The sequence below is a fragment of the Chiloscyllium plagiosum genome, unplaced genomic scaffold, assembly GCF_037043375.1.
Source record: "Chiloscyllium plagiosum isolate Xiang-an unplaced genomic scaffold, Cpla_swu_hap1 HiC_scaffold_8, whole genome shotgun sequence".
NCBI classification, from domain to species: Eukaryota; Metazoa; Chordata; class Chondrichthyes; order Orectolobiformes; family Hemiscylliidae; genus Chiloscyllium; species Chiloscyllium plagiosum.
In genome coordinates this window covers 24,133,987-24,150,807 of record NW_028270146.1, presented here as the reverse complement: position 1 = coordinate 24,150,807, position 16,821 = coordinate 24,133,987, and the positions used below count along the sequence as shown (strand labels likewise).

Sequence of the window (16,821 nt, the reverse complement as noted above, 5' to 3'; positions counted from 1 at the left end):
GTCACTCAATCACATGATAGAAAGTAAAAAAACGGTAAACCCTTTCCCCAAAGTTACTACAAAGTAGATGATCAGAGGACTAAAAAATGAGATTAAAAAGAACAAGGAGCACAATTTAGATTACTTACAGTGTTTGAAACAGGCCCTTCAGCCCAACCCGACTCACCGAAGCTCAACCCACCCATACCCCTAACCTAACACTACGGGCAATTTAGTATGGCCAATTCACCTGACCTGCACATCTTTGGACTGTGGGAGGAAACCAGAGCACCCGGAGGAAACCCACGCAGACACAGTCAGTCACCTGAGGCGGGAATTGAACCCGGGTCTCTAGCGCTGTGAGGCAGCAGTGCTAACCACTGTGCTACCGTGCTTTAGGGAAGGTATAGTATAATTTAAATAAAAGGAATATAGTAAAGAAGCAGTGAGAATGAGCTAAGTGTCTGATGTTTTTCAATCTAAAATTGTGACACTAACATCAAAGTTAATAATACAGCAGTGGTCCTTCTGGTATTGCAGGACATGATTTACATCACATTGAGATTTTTCGTGTTCCGGTAGATAGATTTAATACATACCTACAAAACCGGTTGACCCAGGGAGAAATTGCTCTCAATTTAAAAGGTATTTGATATTTGTCTTCCAAACTGGCATGTGTGAGCCAGTCCCGGATTAATATGTAAAACCTGTTGCATTTTACTGTAGCTGCTTTCTAAACATAATTTCCAGATCATCTGGACACCCAGGAAGCTCATTTTTAAAAAAAAGGTGAATGATTTGTCCTGAAGCGTGAAGGATTTGGCTTCTGCTCAATAAATGAAAGCTGCTATTTTTGTTATCATTTATACAATCCACCAGGAGCCGTGTCCCATTGCAGGTCCTGTTTAAGATCCACATTGGACATGGACATGTTTCAATCAGATAGAGCCGTAACCACTGTCAATCAACTCAAGTTTGATATTATTGTGGGTGAAGTCAGCACAATCTTTGCAATCTCTGATCCTTCAAAACCCACTTAGGAATTCATTTCCAAGTTTTTCTATGCAATGGAAAGGGGGAACTTGTATTGTCACTTTCTTTTCTTTGTCGTTCCACTTGTTTTTTCCAATTTTTCTGATTCCCTGTTGAAGTATAAATCTTTTTCTCCTTCTATTTTCACCCAGAACTGCCATTCACTTCTGCAAGTAGGAACATGTTTCCAAGCTGTCAGCAATCGGATCCAGCTGCAAATCCTGGAAGCACAGAATCTGCCAAGTTCTTCTCCTCTGACACTGAGTAGGTGTTAACACAGACTTTGTCCATCACCAAGTAATGAGACCGTTAATAGTTGATATTTGTAACATTTTTCAGCAATAAAATATATGGATTGGAAGGGCTTGCACTGGGGATGACAGAATTGGTGTAGAACTTTGGAGATGGTCATCTTTGAATTAGGAGTGGGGAAGGTGACAGAGTACAATCCCAACACCTCAATGGTGAGGCCCTAGGGGACTGATATTAGGCCTGAGGCCTCATGAATATCGGGCCAGTGTGGCTCATAGAGTCAGTAACGTTTGACCCTGCTACTTGAGCTTGCAGTGGCCCTCAGGTAAATGAGAGCTGGAAAGGACCAGAGATTGGGCGGCATGTTACCTCACAGCACCAGGGACCCGAGTTCAATTCCAACCTCGCATGACTGTCTGTGTGGAGTTTGCACATTCTCCCTGTGTCTGTGTGGGTTTCCTCCATGTATTCTGGTTTCCTCCCTCAGTCCAAAGTTGTGTAGGTTAGGTGGATTGGCCATTCTTAATTGCCGTAGGTGTCCAGGGATGTGTAAGCTAGGTGGATTAGCCATGGGAAATGTAGGGTTACAGGGAGAGGGTAGGGGAGGTGAGTCTGGGTGAGACGCTGTTCAGAGAGTCGGTGCAGACTTGTTCGGCTGAATGGTCTGTTTCCACAGTGTAGGGATTCTATGACTGGGGTTGGATAAACCTTCAGCAATTTACGGAATGTAGTAAAGTGAAACCAACTTTCAACTGTGCAAATGTTACCAGCCTTTATTAAACATAACTACTTACAAAGCAAAGAAAAAACAGCCAAAGAATGTGGGAAGAGAGTATTGAGTTGGATAATAAGCTATGATCATACTGAATGACATACTCCTGCTCCTATATTCTATATTTTCTACATTTCTATAACCTATCAAAGCCTTAAAGATTTAAGCTTTAGCTCCATGTATTCTGATGTTACCTTGGCTTTGGGGAGGTGATGACCGAGGATATTATTGCTAGACTGTTAATCCAGAGTTCCAGTTAATGTTCTCAGGATTTGTGTTTGGCAGAAGGTGCAATTTGAATTAAATTGAATTTAAAATCCTGCAACAAATGAACATGAAACCGTTGTCAATTGTTGGAAAACCTGTCTGGTTCACTAATGTCCTTTAGGGGTGGAAACCACCTGGTCTGGTCTACATGTGACTTGAGTCCCACAGCAACATGATAGCTTCTTCACTGCACTCTGGGGAATTGGAGATGGGCAAGAAATGCTGGTGGAGTCAGTGACACCCATATTTTGCAAATAAATAAAAGTGAATGACATAATTCCTTTTGCATATCCTCAGAGGCTATTCTTAGATGTTCATTGTGTATTAGATGTTCATTCAAAGGTGGGGTGTTGTTAATGGCTGTATATTTCTCTGCTGAAGTCCTTTCTTTCCTTATTTGTCCTTTGAGACATAGTCATTTATGTTCATCATCTGAGGGTGTGTGTGTGTGTGTGACCCTTCTGCTCCAAGCAGAACAGAATATCACAGACCATGATTTTCAACATGGTGTGCTGCTTCATGATCTCTCCCCTTGCTTTGGCCCTCTGCGTCTGATATGCACTCACTTTTGAGGAAGCCACAACATTTTTTTACTTGTCTGTGTCAGGAGCAGTGATCCTGGATAACCCTCGCCCAGAACCTGATGTCCATATCAAAATTCTTAATGGAGTTTTCAGGGTTTCCATGTACAGGTTCCTTTGACCATTGAGAGAGTACACCCCACATTTCAGCTCCCCGTACAAGATTGGTTTCCACAGGCCGGCATCAGTCGATCTGGCTGGATGACCGGCCCAACTCTGTTGTGGCTTTCCTGAGGTTCTGTTGATGTTTATCAGGCCAGCTCGAGTGAGTTCCTCCGTGTCTGGCATTTTATCCTGAGCATCTAATCTTCAAAGATGAGACTGAAAATGATTGAACTTCATGGCCTGCAAGCAAACTTCATGGAGCCTTAGATTCATCATGATGAATTTCTCAGGGCAGTCAAATTTAACAATTCAAAAACAGAAATTTCTGGAGAAACTCAGCAAGTTTGGCAGGATCTGTGAAGGGAAAGCAGAGTTAATGTTTTGAGTCCAGTGACCATCTTTCAGAATAAATTTATCAGCTACCTCCAAAGGCCTTCACTGCTGACCGACAGTTTTAAAGAACTTTATCAGAACAATAAAGAAGATTTAGAGCTCCATGTTCTGTTTTGGGTATTTCCCATGGTGTTAGCTACATGTAAGCACCATATCAATTGTTCATGAGGGTCTGACATTAATAAACCTGTTCTGATATCCTAGTAAACTGAATTGGGCATTTCAGCTGGCTTGACTATCCACCCACATCTGTTGGTGCTTCAGACCTGCGTCTGGAGGTGATGGACCCCAATCCATCTTGCTTCCACACACCCAAGCATGACTGTGGTGGCTGGGGCCTTATCAAGGTGGCATTTGCGTTGACCCACCTGTCTCCTCCACGAAACTCTACCCCTTTTTTTCTGTATCCACTCAAACAAAACCTTTAATAATTTAAAAAATCGTCTTAAGTCTATAGCATTGCTTTCTGGTTTCAGCTTTGTAAGTCTTTTCTGCCTCCTCTCCAATGGCTTTATTATCTTATTTTTAATCCAGTGAGTTGAGAAGGACATGGTACTTAAGCATGGCCTTATCAATTTGGCAACCTTAATGTAACTATGAATTGTATATTTAGTTGGGACCCAGTGATACATTGAAGCTGATTTAAGCAAAAGATGAAATTTTCAACCCACTTGTTTAACTCATCTGGGAGTGTCACCAAAGTGTCTGTTTTGATGTTTGTGGGTATACACTTGGCTGTAGTTAGTACAACAATTGAGTATTACTGGAAAAAGATACAATTTTTGCTGAAGCCTATTCATCTTGTGTTTGTCAAGATGATTTGAAAGAATACCAAAGTAAAGAGAACCTGACATTGTATTTTTTTTTTCATTTATCCCCCAGCACCCATGTTGTGTGTGTGCAGGTGTGAGACACAGTGAGAGACACAAGGTGCACGAATCTTTATTCAATTTCCACCACCAGGAAGATAGGAAAACACCCGAGTGGCCAGTGACAAGCAGTGCCCTTCACAAAGGGCAATGCTGTGTGATCAAACAGTGAAGGGGAGGGCAGGGATTAAATCAAAATAGAGTTGGCAGGGGAAATAATGCACTCCACTCCCTGCGGCGCCCACCTCTCCCTGAACAACTCCAGGGTGTTGGTGGAATCCGCGTGCTCCTTCTCCAAGGACACCCGGGCCCTAATGTAAACGGGGAAGAGGGGCAGGCAGTTGGCCCTAACGACCCCCTCCACGGGCCGCTGCCTGGACCTGTTAATGGCCAGTCCTGACATTGTATAATCTGTTCAGAAGTGATTGCTGATTGGTTGGCAAATGGATTTTGATTGGTAGAGGTGTTATCATGGCCAATGTACCAGTTAGATGAACAAAAAAGAAAAGTTTTAGCAAACTATGCTTTTGTTTTCAGCATTATTTAAGTTTGTTGATATTTTGTATTTCAAACCGTGACCTTTGATTGGAGCATACAGAGGAACCTCGATTATCCAAACAAGATGGGCGGGCAGTATTTTGTTTGGTTAATTGATTCAAGACCTCTCCTCTGTGGCTCAGAGTTTTCTGAAGTTTCCTTTCCCCTCGCTCTGCTTGCCTTGCTCCCTCTCTCTCTCTCAGGGTTTGTTTTTGAGCAGACACACACTTGCGTATAAAGGACCTGCAGCATTGCTGAAGCCTCCCCCCACCCCAATCAGTTCAATGGGATTGACACAGTGAACACTTGCTAAGTCCACACCCCATTAAGAAGACTAGGCAGCAGCACACTGCGCACGAGACCCTGCTTCCCTGTCCAGCCCCTCCCACCATTGCCACCACCCCCAGTCTGCTACCTTCACCCCTCCATCTGCCCCCATCCCGCCCCCGTCTGCCCCAGCCCACCCCCGTCTGTCCCCAAACCCACCCTGTCTGCCCTCACCCCTGCCCCTGCACCCCTGCCCCCAATCCCGTCCGCCCCCCAATCCCATCCAAACCAGTCCCCTGGCTGCCCCATCCTCTGTCTACTCTCCCCCCCCCCCCCACCCTGTGCTATCTCACCCACCGTCCATCCCCGCCCCCCCCCACCCCCCGGGCAGCTGAACTGGACACCAACAGTAAGACTGCTGCTGCCTTTGGGGGGTGGAGGGGGGGGTGAGTCTCAAAATAGCTCGCATGCACACACACGCACGCACAACGTTTTGCTATGACACTTTGACAAGTTCCACCTCTGCCCTGTACAGGACAATGTTACAACGTTGGAGAGATTATCTGGGGAAGAGAGGATTAGGGTACACCCCTGTGTAGAACTCCAGGGAAAGTGTCGGGAGAGAGAGAGAGAGAAAGAGGGGATGGGAGGTCAGTCATTTGGAGATGTTGCCTGGGCTCCCATCAATGTCCAGGACAGTTCTTGGCAGCATTTCAGTCAGCTGAGTTCATTTTTAATCATTGTAAACAAAAGACACGATCAGTGTTGGAAACACCTCTTTGATGTAGTGTTTCAATCGGGACCTTGAGACCTTCTTTGGATAATCCGAAATTTCGGATAATTGATATTTGGATAATCGAGGTTCCTTTGTATTGATGATAAACATACACTCACTGGAAGGAATCCAAGCAGAGTATTTGTATATTTATACTTCTGGGAATGAAATTTTGAATCAGGCATTGAAATCTCTTATTTTCCTTGCTGAATGAATATTTTCTGAAGATGGAAGTGCAATCTAAATATAATGTTTCCAGGAAATCATGACAAGTGGAAGGAACTTGAACCAAGTCAGATTCATTCTGTAATATTCCGAAGTATTTATTATCTCTTCTCACCTGCCCCCAACCCCAACACCTCTCCAATCTAGATTTCTACGTGAAGGCAATAATGGAAACCAGGGATGGGCTGTTTGACAAGAAGAAGACGCGCCCTCTGAAAGCTGCGAATGGTCAAGTGAAATGGGGAGAAACATTCCTGTTTCCTGTTATTCAGAATGAGCTCCATCTCCAGAGAGTCAGTTTCAACCTGAAACTTTACAGTCGCAGTTCAGTAAGAAGAAAACACTGCTTGGGACAGGTAATGCCAGCTGATACACCACCATTGGTAATATTTATGAGTGGGAAGTGAGCCTAAACTTATCTTGAGACTTGGTTCAAAACTCACTTTCCAACAAAGCATTAGTTATCGAGGATACGGTTTACCTACTGACATTTAAGCCTTTCCTTCCACTTTTACACTTTCTGTTGTTTGAGTATCCAGGGGGACAGGTGATAGAATATATCCATAGACAGATCCCGTCTAAGGCCACTCCAGTGGTCCTTGTGATCTTTTGACTGAGATGAAGATGAAGGACGTCCATTTGCAGATATACCTGAATGAGCCAACAAATCCACATTTTGAAATAAAAACAGATAATATTAAAGAACAACAAAATTGTTACAGTGCAGAAGGGGGCTATTCGACAAGGGAGCCTCCAAAATGTCCATCTTCTTTCTCAACCAAGGACTCCCCAGCGCTGTTGTGCCCTCAGCTGTGTCCAGCCCATGTCCTGTACTTCAGCCCTTACTCACTCTCTTCCTTCACAATAGCGATAGGTGCCCCTTGTTCTTACCTGTTATCCCCATGGAGAGGATCATTAGCCACTCTGCCACCTTCAGTGAGTTGCCACCACCAGACACATACTCCCCTCCTCTCCCTTTTAAGCCTTCTGCAGGTACCATTCCCTCCAGGACACCTTGGTCCACTCCATCTACACTCTAAATAACGCCCACACAGCCCCATGGTGCCTTCCCCTGCAACGGCAGAAGGTGTAACACCTGCCTATTGATCTCCTCCCCCCTCAGAATCCAAGGCTCAAAAATACCTTTCAGGTGAAGCAGCACTTTACCTGCACTTCTCACAATCTGGTCTACTGCATTCACTGCTCACAATGTGGTCTCTTCTTCACTGGAGATTCAAATAGTAGATTGGGTGACTGCTTCACAGAACATTTACATTCTGTCTGCAAAAAAGACACCAAGCTTCCAGTTACCTGCCTCTTCAACACACCACCCTGGTGTTTGGCCAACACCTCTGTGCCCCAGTGAAGCTTAGAGCAAACTGGAAGAACACCTCATTTTCCACTAGGGACCCTGCAGCCTTCTGACTTAATATCGAGTTCAACAATTTTCGGGCTTGAGCTCTCCCATGTCCTTACCCTAACCCCTACATCCCAGGCCTTGTTATTATATACTCTGCTATTACACATAACCCATTGTGAGCCACTAACAGTCGCCATTAATAGCTACTCACTCTCCTAGCCAGATCATTATTCACTCTTTTGTCTGTCCAACTGTTTGAGTCACAGAGTCATAGAGATATACAGCACGGAAACAGACCCTTTGGTCCATCTCGTCCATGCTGACCAGATATCCCAACCTAATCTAGTCCCATTTGCCAATACTTGGCCCATATCCCTCAAAACCTTTCCTATTCATATACACTTCCAGAAGTTTTTTAAATATTGCAATTGTACTAGCCTCCACCACTTCCTCTGGCAGCTCAGTTCATACACGCACTACCCTCTGCGTGAAAATGTTGCCCCTTAGGTCCCTTTTATATTTTTCCCCTCTCACCCTAAACCTATGTCCTCTAGTTCTGGACTCCCCCACCCCAGGGAAAAGACTTTGTCTATTTATCCTATCCATGACCTTCATGGTTTTATAAACCTCTATAAGGTCACCCCTCAGCCTCCGACACTCCAGGGAAAACAGCCCCAGCCTATTCAGCCTCTTCCTATAGCTCAAATCCTCCAACCCTGGCAACATCCTTGTAAATCTTTTCTGAACCCTTTCAAGTTGCACATCATCCTTCCAATAGGAAGGAGACCAGAATTGCATGCAATATCCCAAAAATGACTTAACCAACATCTTTTACAGCCACAAGATGATCTCCCAACTCCTGTACTCAATACTCTGACCCATAAAGGAAAGCATACCAAATGCTTTCTTCACTACCTTATCTACCTCTGTGATTCTACTTTCAAGGAACTATGAACCTGCACTCCCAAGGTCTCTTTGTTCAGCTACACTCCCTAGGACCTTACTGTTAAGTGTATAAGTCCTGCTAAGATTTGCTTTCCCAAAATGCAGCACCTCGCATTTATCTGAATTAAACTCCATCTGCCACTCCTCAGCCCATTGGCCCATCTGATCAAGATCCCATTGTACTCTGAGGTAACCTTCTTCGCTGTCCACACCTCCAATTTTGGTGTCATCTGCAAACTTACTAACTATACCTCTTATGTTCATATCCAAATCATTTATATAAATGACAAAAAGCAGTGGACCCAGCACTGATCCTTGTGGCACTTCACTGGTCACAGGCCTCCACTCTGAAAAACAACTCTCCACCACCACCCTCTGTCTTCTACCTTCAAGTCAGTTCTGTATCCAAATGGCTAGTTTTCCCGGTATTTCATTTGCTATAATCTTGCTAACGAGTTTCCCATGGGGAACCTTGTTGAATGCCTTAGTGAAGTCCATATAGGTTCTGTCCACCACTCTGCCCTCTTCAATCCCCTTTGTTACTTTTTCAAAAAACTCAATCAAGTTTGTCAGACATGATTTCCCATGCACAAAGCCATGTTAACTATCCATGATCAATCCTTGCCTTTCCAAGTATGTATAAATCCTGTCCCTCCGGACTCACTCCAACAACTTGCCCACCACTGACGTCAGGCTCATCAGTCTGTCGTTCCCCACCTTGTCCTTACCATCTTTCTTAAATAATGGTACCACGTTAGCCAACCTCCAATCTTCTGGCACCTCATCTGTGACTATCGACAATACAATATCTCAGCAAGGAGCCCAGCAATTACTTCCCTAGCTTCCCACAGAGTTCGAGGGTACACCTGATCAGGTCCTGGAAATTTATTCACCTTTGTGTTTCAAGACTCCAGCACTTTCTCCTCTGTAATATGGACATTTTTCAAGATGTCACAATCTATTTCCTCACATTCTATATCTTCCATGTCCTTTTCCACAGTAAACACTGATGCAAAATACTCGTTTAGTATCTCCCCGTTCTCCTGCGGCTCCACATATGAGCTGCCTTGCTGATCTTTGAGGGGCCCTATTATCTCCCTAGTTATCCTTTTGTCCTTAATTTATTTGTAAAATTCCTTTGGATTCTCCTTAACTCTATTTGCCAAAGCTAACTCATGTCCACTTTTTGCCCACCTGATTTCCCTCTGCAGTAACTCCTACTGCCTTTACAGTCTTCTAAGAATTCACTCGATCTACCCTGTCTATACCTGACATATGCTTCCTGCTTTTTCTTAACCAAACCCTTAATTGTTTTAGTCATCCAGCATTCCCTATACCTACCAGCTTTTCCTTTCATCCTAACAGGAATATATTGTCTCTGGACTCCCATTCTCTCATTTCTAAAGGCTTCCCATTTTCCAGCTGTCCCTTTACTTGTGAGCATCTGCGTCCAGTCAGCTTTTGAAAGTTATTGCCTAATACCGTCAAAATTAACCTTCCTCCAATTTAGAACTTCAATTGTTAGATCTGGTCTTCTTCTCTTTCTCTGGGCTCTATCCCCACCTATCGTTTACTCATTAATATCTCCCCCCACCCTATCTTCTGCATATAAACTGACATTTTCCCAGCTACCGTTAGTTCTGAGGAAGAGTCTTTTGATCCCAAAGGTTAACTCTGATTTCTCTCCACAGATGCTGCCAGACCTGCTGAGCTTTTCCAGCAATTTCTGTTTTGGTTTCTTATCTACAGCATATGTAGTTCTTTTGGTTTTTATTGAGTGAGAGGGTGATGTTATTGGAACCTTGTACATTCTCTCTGGGCTTTCCCTTCCCCCACCAACAACAAGAAGAACAACACCTCTTCCCATTCTCGCTCCCACTCTGCCCTGTCGTACCTGAACCTGCTACCCTCCTTGCCAGGGCCTGTCAATGTTGTTGTAGTGAGATCCTAGAGTTCAGCGCATTTGGGAGCATCCATGGTCACCCTCCCCTCCCACCCCTAGGCCTCCTGCTATGTGACCAGTGGCCATCGATCCCGGTATGGTACAGAGCGGCTGGCCTCTGATTGGCTGGCAGATCCACAAGGTGGACTTCCTTCTAGAGAACAATGAGATGCCTCTACCATAATTAATCAGCTGTCACCTGACAAAGTTAATGGCAGACACGCCTGTCCCTGAAGTTTTCATTGAATTTATGGGGACCTGCCTGTCAATCTGTCATGCAGCTTTAGCTGGTTTAATCACTGAAAAACTCACTGCTTACATTGTCTCAACAATTCTCTATCAATCCTCCCAGTGTAAACCCGTGAAGCAAATCCAGACTCTGTCCAGTAATTATCTCCAGAAGAAAATATTTTAATAATTGTCTATTTTTACATAGGGCAGGCAAATTGATTCCTCACTAACGTCATCAATTTTTCTTCTGCAGGGTTTGGCTTTTGGTGTGTATGTATCACACTGAACCTCACCCTTATTTTAACCTATCCAGTGTACGTAAACAGACCAGTCCCTCAATAGATATGTGACACAAAAGGAACTCTTTTAATTTAGGGTTTCTGCCCTTTGCCTGGTGGCAGCTGACTGAAATCTTTCTTTACAGCTTCAGCTGAAGAATATTTAGGGTGTGGAAACATATTTTGTAGGTTGGGAGACCCACTATTTTTAAATCACACAGTCTCACTGGAATCTGTTCAATTCAACAAGAGTCTTAAATGATTACTTTCCATTGTACAACCCAAGATTAATGTCATTTTAAGCTCTCTTGCAGTCATGCTTGAAACACAGCATCATAGAAGTTTCTCCCCAGTTATTGATTGAACAACAAAGGGAGCATTCATTACAGCTTCACTTAAGTAGGTGGCAATTACTACAATGCATTATCCATTACTGTCCTGCAGGTAAAATCTTGACTCAGTGAAAGGTGGCAAATGTAAGCCATATCATTTTCACTTCGTTTAATCCATTTGCCTGCAGTTTCCAAAGCTCATTTTCCACTTGGTTGTTTTTGTAGGCCAACACTCTGCAGGTTACTACAGAAATAAACTTTCAGCCTAAAAGTGCATGCACTCAAAACTCTCAAAATTGCATCAACTTCTATGTGCATGCTCCGGGTTTGGAGAGATCATATCAGAGTTATGTTCGAATTGGGGACTTTGATGCTGTGCATAAACGAGATTCACACCCTGATGCTTGTGGTGAATAAACACGCGGCAGTGATTATCCATGAACTGTTTAATTAGCAATAGGGGTGTGTCATCTACTGTATTCAGATTGGTGGGTAGGCATTCAAAGTCATGCAGCACGGAAACAGACCCTTCGATCCAGCCAATCCATGCCTGCCATGTTCTCATAACTAAACTAGTCTGCTCTTGGCTCATATTCCTCTAAACCTTTCCTATTCATGAACTTATCCAAATATCTTTTAAACATTGTAACTGTACCTACATCCACCACCAGTTTCTCCACACAGTAACCACTCTGTGTAAAAACAAAAGTTTTCCCTTGTGTCCTTTTTAAATCTTTCTTCTCTCACCTTAAAAATATGCGCCCTAGTTTTGAACTCCCCCACCTAAACTGCTCAAGAGAAGTGTCGGATTATAACCTGCTCTGGCTGTTGACAACAATTGGATATCCAAAAGATGTACAGAAATGCTTCACAGCAACTGTGTCAGGAGAAGGTGGGAAGAATTTTGTTATAGAAATTCCAGCCAAGCTGTAGAGACAGGCTTAAGGAATTTGTAGGTAAGCCTATGAGGTCAACAGTGATGCCACTGTGACCTAAGTAGCCATGTGTTAATGTTCTGCAAAGAGATAGAATCCTGTACAGATAAGGGTAGTAGCCTTGCCATCATGTGCTATGCTAATAAACATAGTTTAAAGTCTCGCCTTAGCTCGTATGAACAACAAAAGAACCCAGATTAGAAAACAGTAAAGTGAGGCTATCAGGCTTCCAATCTATCCAACACAAATGAATGAATTAAACACCGTATTTTCTGTCTGATACACACACAGTCACACTCAATACTTAGATATGCAGGATGATATAAAGTCTGTGCTTTTTGGGGCAGTAAATTTCTGACACCAAAAATAATTAAGTTTTGCACATGTGGAATCAGACTGCAGCCGATTTTAACTATTGTTTTTAACTATTGATTTTAACAGAAAAATTTGAGATGTAATTTAATATGCTTTGTTTTCTTTTGTCTTGTGTTTCTTTTATTAGTGTAAACACGTTTATTAAAATTCCTCTTGTTTTGTGTTCTGTAGCACATGATTAGATACAAACACACTAAATTAAATATTCTAACTTCCTGCTTCTGATGCTACAGTGTTTAGCAGGGATTATTTACGGTGGTAAAGGAAATGCATAGTTAGAGACATACAGCATGGAAACAGACCCTTCAGTTCAACTTGTCCATGCTGACCAGACATCCCAATCTGACCTCGTCCCATTTGCCAGCATTTGGCCCATATTCCGTCTAACACCCTTTCTATTCATCTACCCACCCAGATGCCTTTTAAATGCTGTAATTATAGATGTTTCCTCAGGTCCCAGATCTCCTACAGAGGACATCGCCCTGTTTTACATTTCTTATTTCTGCAACTCTCAATGCATTAGAGAGAGAGAGAGAGAAAGAGAGAGAGAGAGAGAGACTGAGAGAGACTAGCTTTTTATTTGTCATTTCTGCCATACACAACCGAGACAGTCAAAAGGAGCCTGATGGCTTGAGGGAAGAAACCATTGCACAGTCTGGCTGTCAGAGACCAGTTGCTCCAGTATCTTCTGCCAGATGGCAGGAGGGAAAAGAGTTTGAGTGAGGGGTGTGTGGGGTCTTCCACAATGATGTTAGCCTTTCGGATGCAGCGTGTGTTGTAAATGTCTGTAATGGAGGGGAGAGAAACCCCGATGATCTTTTCACCTGTCCTCACTATCCGTTGTAGGGTCTTGTAATCTGAGAAAGTGCAGTTCCCGAACCAGGCAGTGATGTAGTAGTTCAGGATACTCTCAATGAACCCTCTGTAGAACATGGTGAGGACGGGGGTGGGAGGTGGGCTTTCCTCAGCCTGTGCAGAAAGTAGAGACGCTGCTGGGCTTTCTTAGCTGTGGAGCTGGTGTTAGGGGACCAGGTGAGATTCTCCAGCAGGTGTACACCAAGAAATTCGGTGCTCTTCACGATCTCCATAGGGGAACCATTGATGTCCAATGGAGAGTGGTCGCTCTATGCCTTCCCAAAGTCAACAACCATCTCTTTCATCTTGTCCATGTTCAGAGACAGGTTGTTGTCTCTGCACCAGTCCATTAGCTGCTGCACCTCCTCTCTGTATGCAGACTCGTCATTCGTGCTGATAAAACCCACTACAGTTATATCATCAGCAAATTTGATGATGTGATTTTACCTGTGCATCACTGCACAGTCATGTGTTAGCAGGGTGAACAGCAGTGGACTGAGCATACAGTCCTGGGGGACCCCCATGCTCTGTCTGATGGTGTTGGAGATGTTGTTCCCAATCCGGACTGACTGAGGTCTCCCAGTCAGGAAGTCCAGGGACTAGTTACAAAGGGAGGTATTTAGGCCCAGCAGACTCAGCTTTCCAATCAGGTGCTGAGAAATGATATTGTTAAATGCAGAACTGAAGTTCATGAACAGTCATCTGACATAGGTGTCCTTCTTCTCCAGGTGGGTGAGGGTGGATGGAGGTGGTGGAAATTGCATCATCTGTTGAGCGGTTGGGTCATTATGCGAACTGCAGGGTATCCAGTGAGAGGGGCAGCAGGGTCTTAATATGCCTCATCATGAGCCTCTCATTGCACTTCATGATGATGGGTGTAAGCGCAACAGGCATAGTTATTGAGAAAGGACGCTGGTCCATTGTCCATGGTCCAATGTGTGTATTTATTAAAGGTTCGTTTTCCATTGATCCAGGACATTAGGCCAGTTGACCAAACACTTTGTCAGAGATGTAGGTTTTCAAGAGTGTCATAAAGGAGGAGAGAGACAGAGGGGTTTGAGGAGGATATTCTAGAACTTGAGCAAAGGCAGCAGGAGGCATAGCCAATAATGATTTCTTGTACAACTATAAGAGAGAAAGTCCAAGTTGCAGAATTCCAATTAAATGAAAGGAACATTTCATTTATGTAGCACTGTACAAAACCGCCAGACATCTCAAAAGTGTTCTACAGACAATGAGGAATTTCTGAAGTGTTATCACTGTTGCAAAGCAAGAAACGACGCAGTCAATTTTGTGCAGAGCAAGCTCCCAAACGCATCAATGTCATAACGAGCAGACAATCTGTTTTAGCATTACTTAAGGGACAGCGTTCTAGAACGGTTTTCAAATGAGGCCACCTGGGTAGAGCTCAGAAATAAAAATAAGGGACAATTACTTGCTGAGATTATACTACAGACCTCTCAACAGTCAGAGGGAGATGGAACAGCTGATATGTAGCCAAGTCACAAAAGGAGTGAGAGAAACAGGGTGATAGTTGTGGGGGACGTCAACTTTGCTAACATTAACTGGGAACACCTTAGTGCAAAGGAATTAAATGCGGTGGAACTTTTAGATTGCAGCTAGGACAGCGTTTTCTACCAGTGCATAGAAAGGCCTACTAAGACAGTGCTAGACTGAATCTAATGGAATGAAGCTTGTCAAGTGGATGAAGTTATTTTCTTTTCACATAACACTGAAACCTGCATTTATCAGCTGCATATTCCCAGCCACATAGTTATATTTTACAAAACAAATAAGTTTTTCAAATGGGCCAGATGTTCAAGATTCAACTCATTTTATTTTCTCCTGTTTCTCTCACGTCTTTCTTTGATTTGCCTACATATCTGATCCGCTATCTCCCTCTGACTATTAAGTATAATCCCATCAAGGTAATCAGCCCTTTTTATTTATTTGAGCTCTACCCAGATGGCCTCATTTGAAGACGTCTTCCCTCATAATAACACTAAAGCAGACTATCTGCTTGTTATGACAGTGATGTGTTTGGGAACTTGCTGTGCATAAAATTGACTGCCTCATTTCCTGCTTTGCATCAGCAATTACACTTCAGAAGATCTTCACTATCCTGTCGGTTTTCGGAGGAAAAGTGATGGGATTTTAATGGTAAGTTATTCATATCTGACACTGACCCAGATACTTTTTGCTTTCAGGTGGTGATTGGATGGGACAGCACTGGAGAGGCTTTGGAACAGTGGCAGGACACAAGTGCAAATCCAGAGAAAGTTGTTATCAAGTGGCACAACCTGAACCTCACCTGAGGTCACAGTGTTTTGCTGAGCTGAGCATGTCCTAACCAGACTCAAATTTCAAAAACGTGGGACTCAACAATGAATTGTGTCTTTGTATCATGTATTTTCTAAAGAGATTATTGGGAATAATGTTGCATTCTTGATGGTAAAACTCCAGATTTTGTTGGCCACTGAACGCTACTGGAAATTGAAACTTGTCAGAGGGCATTATGGGACAGGGTTTGAAAACCATAGTCTGTGGATGTGTGCCAAACTGTGTAATGTCCAAAACCTAATACTTAGCATTGTCGTAATCTTCGTAACTTATGTCAATGTTGTCTTTCTTCATTCATAACTCCAATTTAATAACAATAGATCACAGTAAGAGTGGAATGCAGTGTATATAATAGGGAAGTTTCACAGCTTCTGTCTGTGTATTTTATAAACCTATATATTATAAATAACTGTTCTAAAGACACAAACTTTTAGATAAGTTAAATAGAGATTCTCAATTTGTGACTTCCGCTTTAAGTACAACTTGGCCACAAATTGCATGATCCAAATATTCTCCAGATCAATACTTTCAGGTAATTTTTAAATGAAGAATGAAAGGAATCCCAAGTTAGTCACAGGTGATGAATTTCACACTAAAGTGGTGTTATTTGTGTAGCAGGGTATCTAGACAAAGACTCCAAATGAAAATGAAGTATTTAATCTGAGCAATACTCTGTGCTCTTCATCTCATAATTGAACTTTCTTATAAAATAGATACTTTCTCTGAAAACAAAAGATAGTTTTGATAGGAATATGGGCTTATTTGCTGCAAGCTGGTTTTGCCTATTAAATATCCTCAGCAGGTTGGAATTTGTCCATCTGAAATGATGGTTGATTTTGGCTATCAATGTGAAAGTGTAATGTATGCTTCTTTTTTTATTTAACTGTTTAACTGGAGTGTTGCTTTAAATCTCTTTTGTTTTTAAGTTCATGCTGCTATTTCCATACTGATACTGTCCTTGCCTAAATATTGTACAAATTAAAGCATCTCGGGCACGTAAATGTGCACAACTTTTCCACCAGGCTCCTGAACCTTTACCCCATGTGTGTGTCTGTATAACTTGGGCCAGATATATGTTCTTTGAATACGGCTGTATCTTTGTGCAGTGTTCCAATATGGTGGGAGGGACAGTATTCTGCTCCTCATTTCCTAACCTGCTCAAAGTTCTGTTCAC

General features: G+C 43.0%; 1 protein-coding gene across 2 annotated transcripts in view; it reads left to right on the top strand.

Moving 5' to 3' along the window:
- The window catches only part of tc2n (tandem C2 domains, nuclear), a 70,310-nt gene extending 53,753 nt beyond the window's left edge, over positions 1-16,557 (top strand). For both annotated transcript variants that reach the window (XM_043697131.2, XM_087989657.1), the window contains 3 exons: positions 1,164-1,275; positions 6,202-6,410; positions 15,515-16,557. In XM_043697131.2, the coding sequence (XP_043553066.1) occupies positions 1,164-1,275; positions 6,202-6,410; positions 15,515-15,622 (429 nt within the window). In that variant the 3' untranslated portion in view covers positions 15,623-16,557. The remainder of the gene's footprint in view (positions 1-1,163; positions 1,276-6,201; positions 6,411-15,514) is intronic.
- The last annotated feature ends 264 nt before the right edge of the window (positions 16,558-16,821 follow it).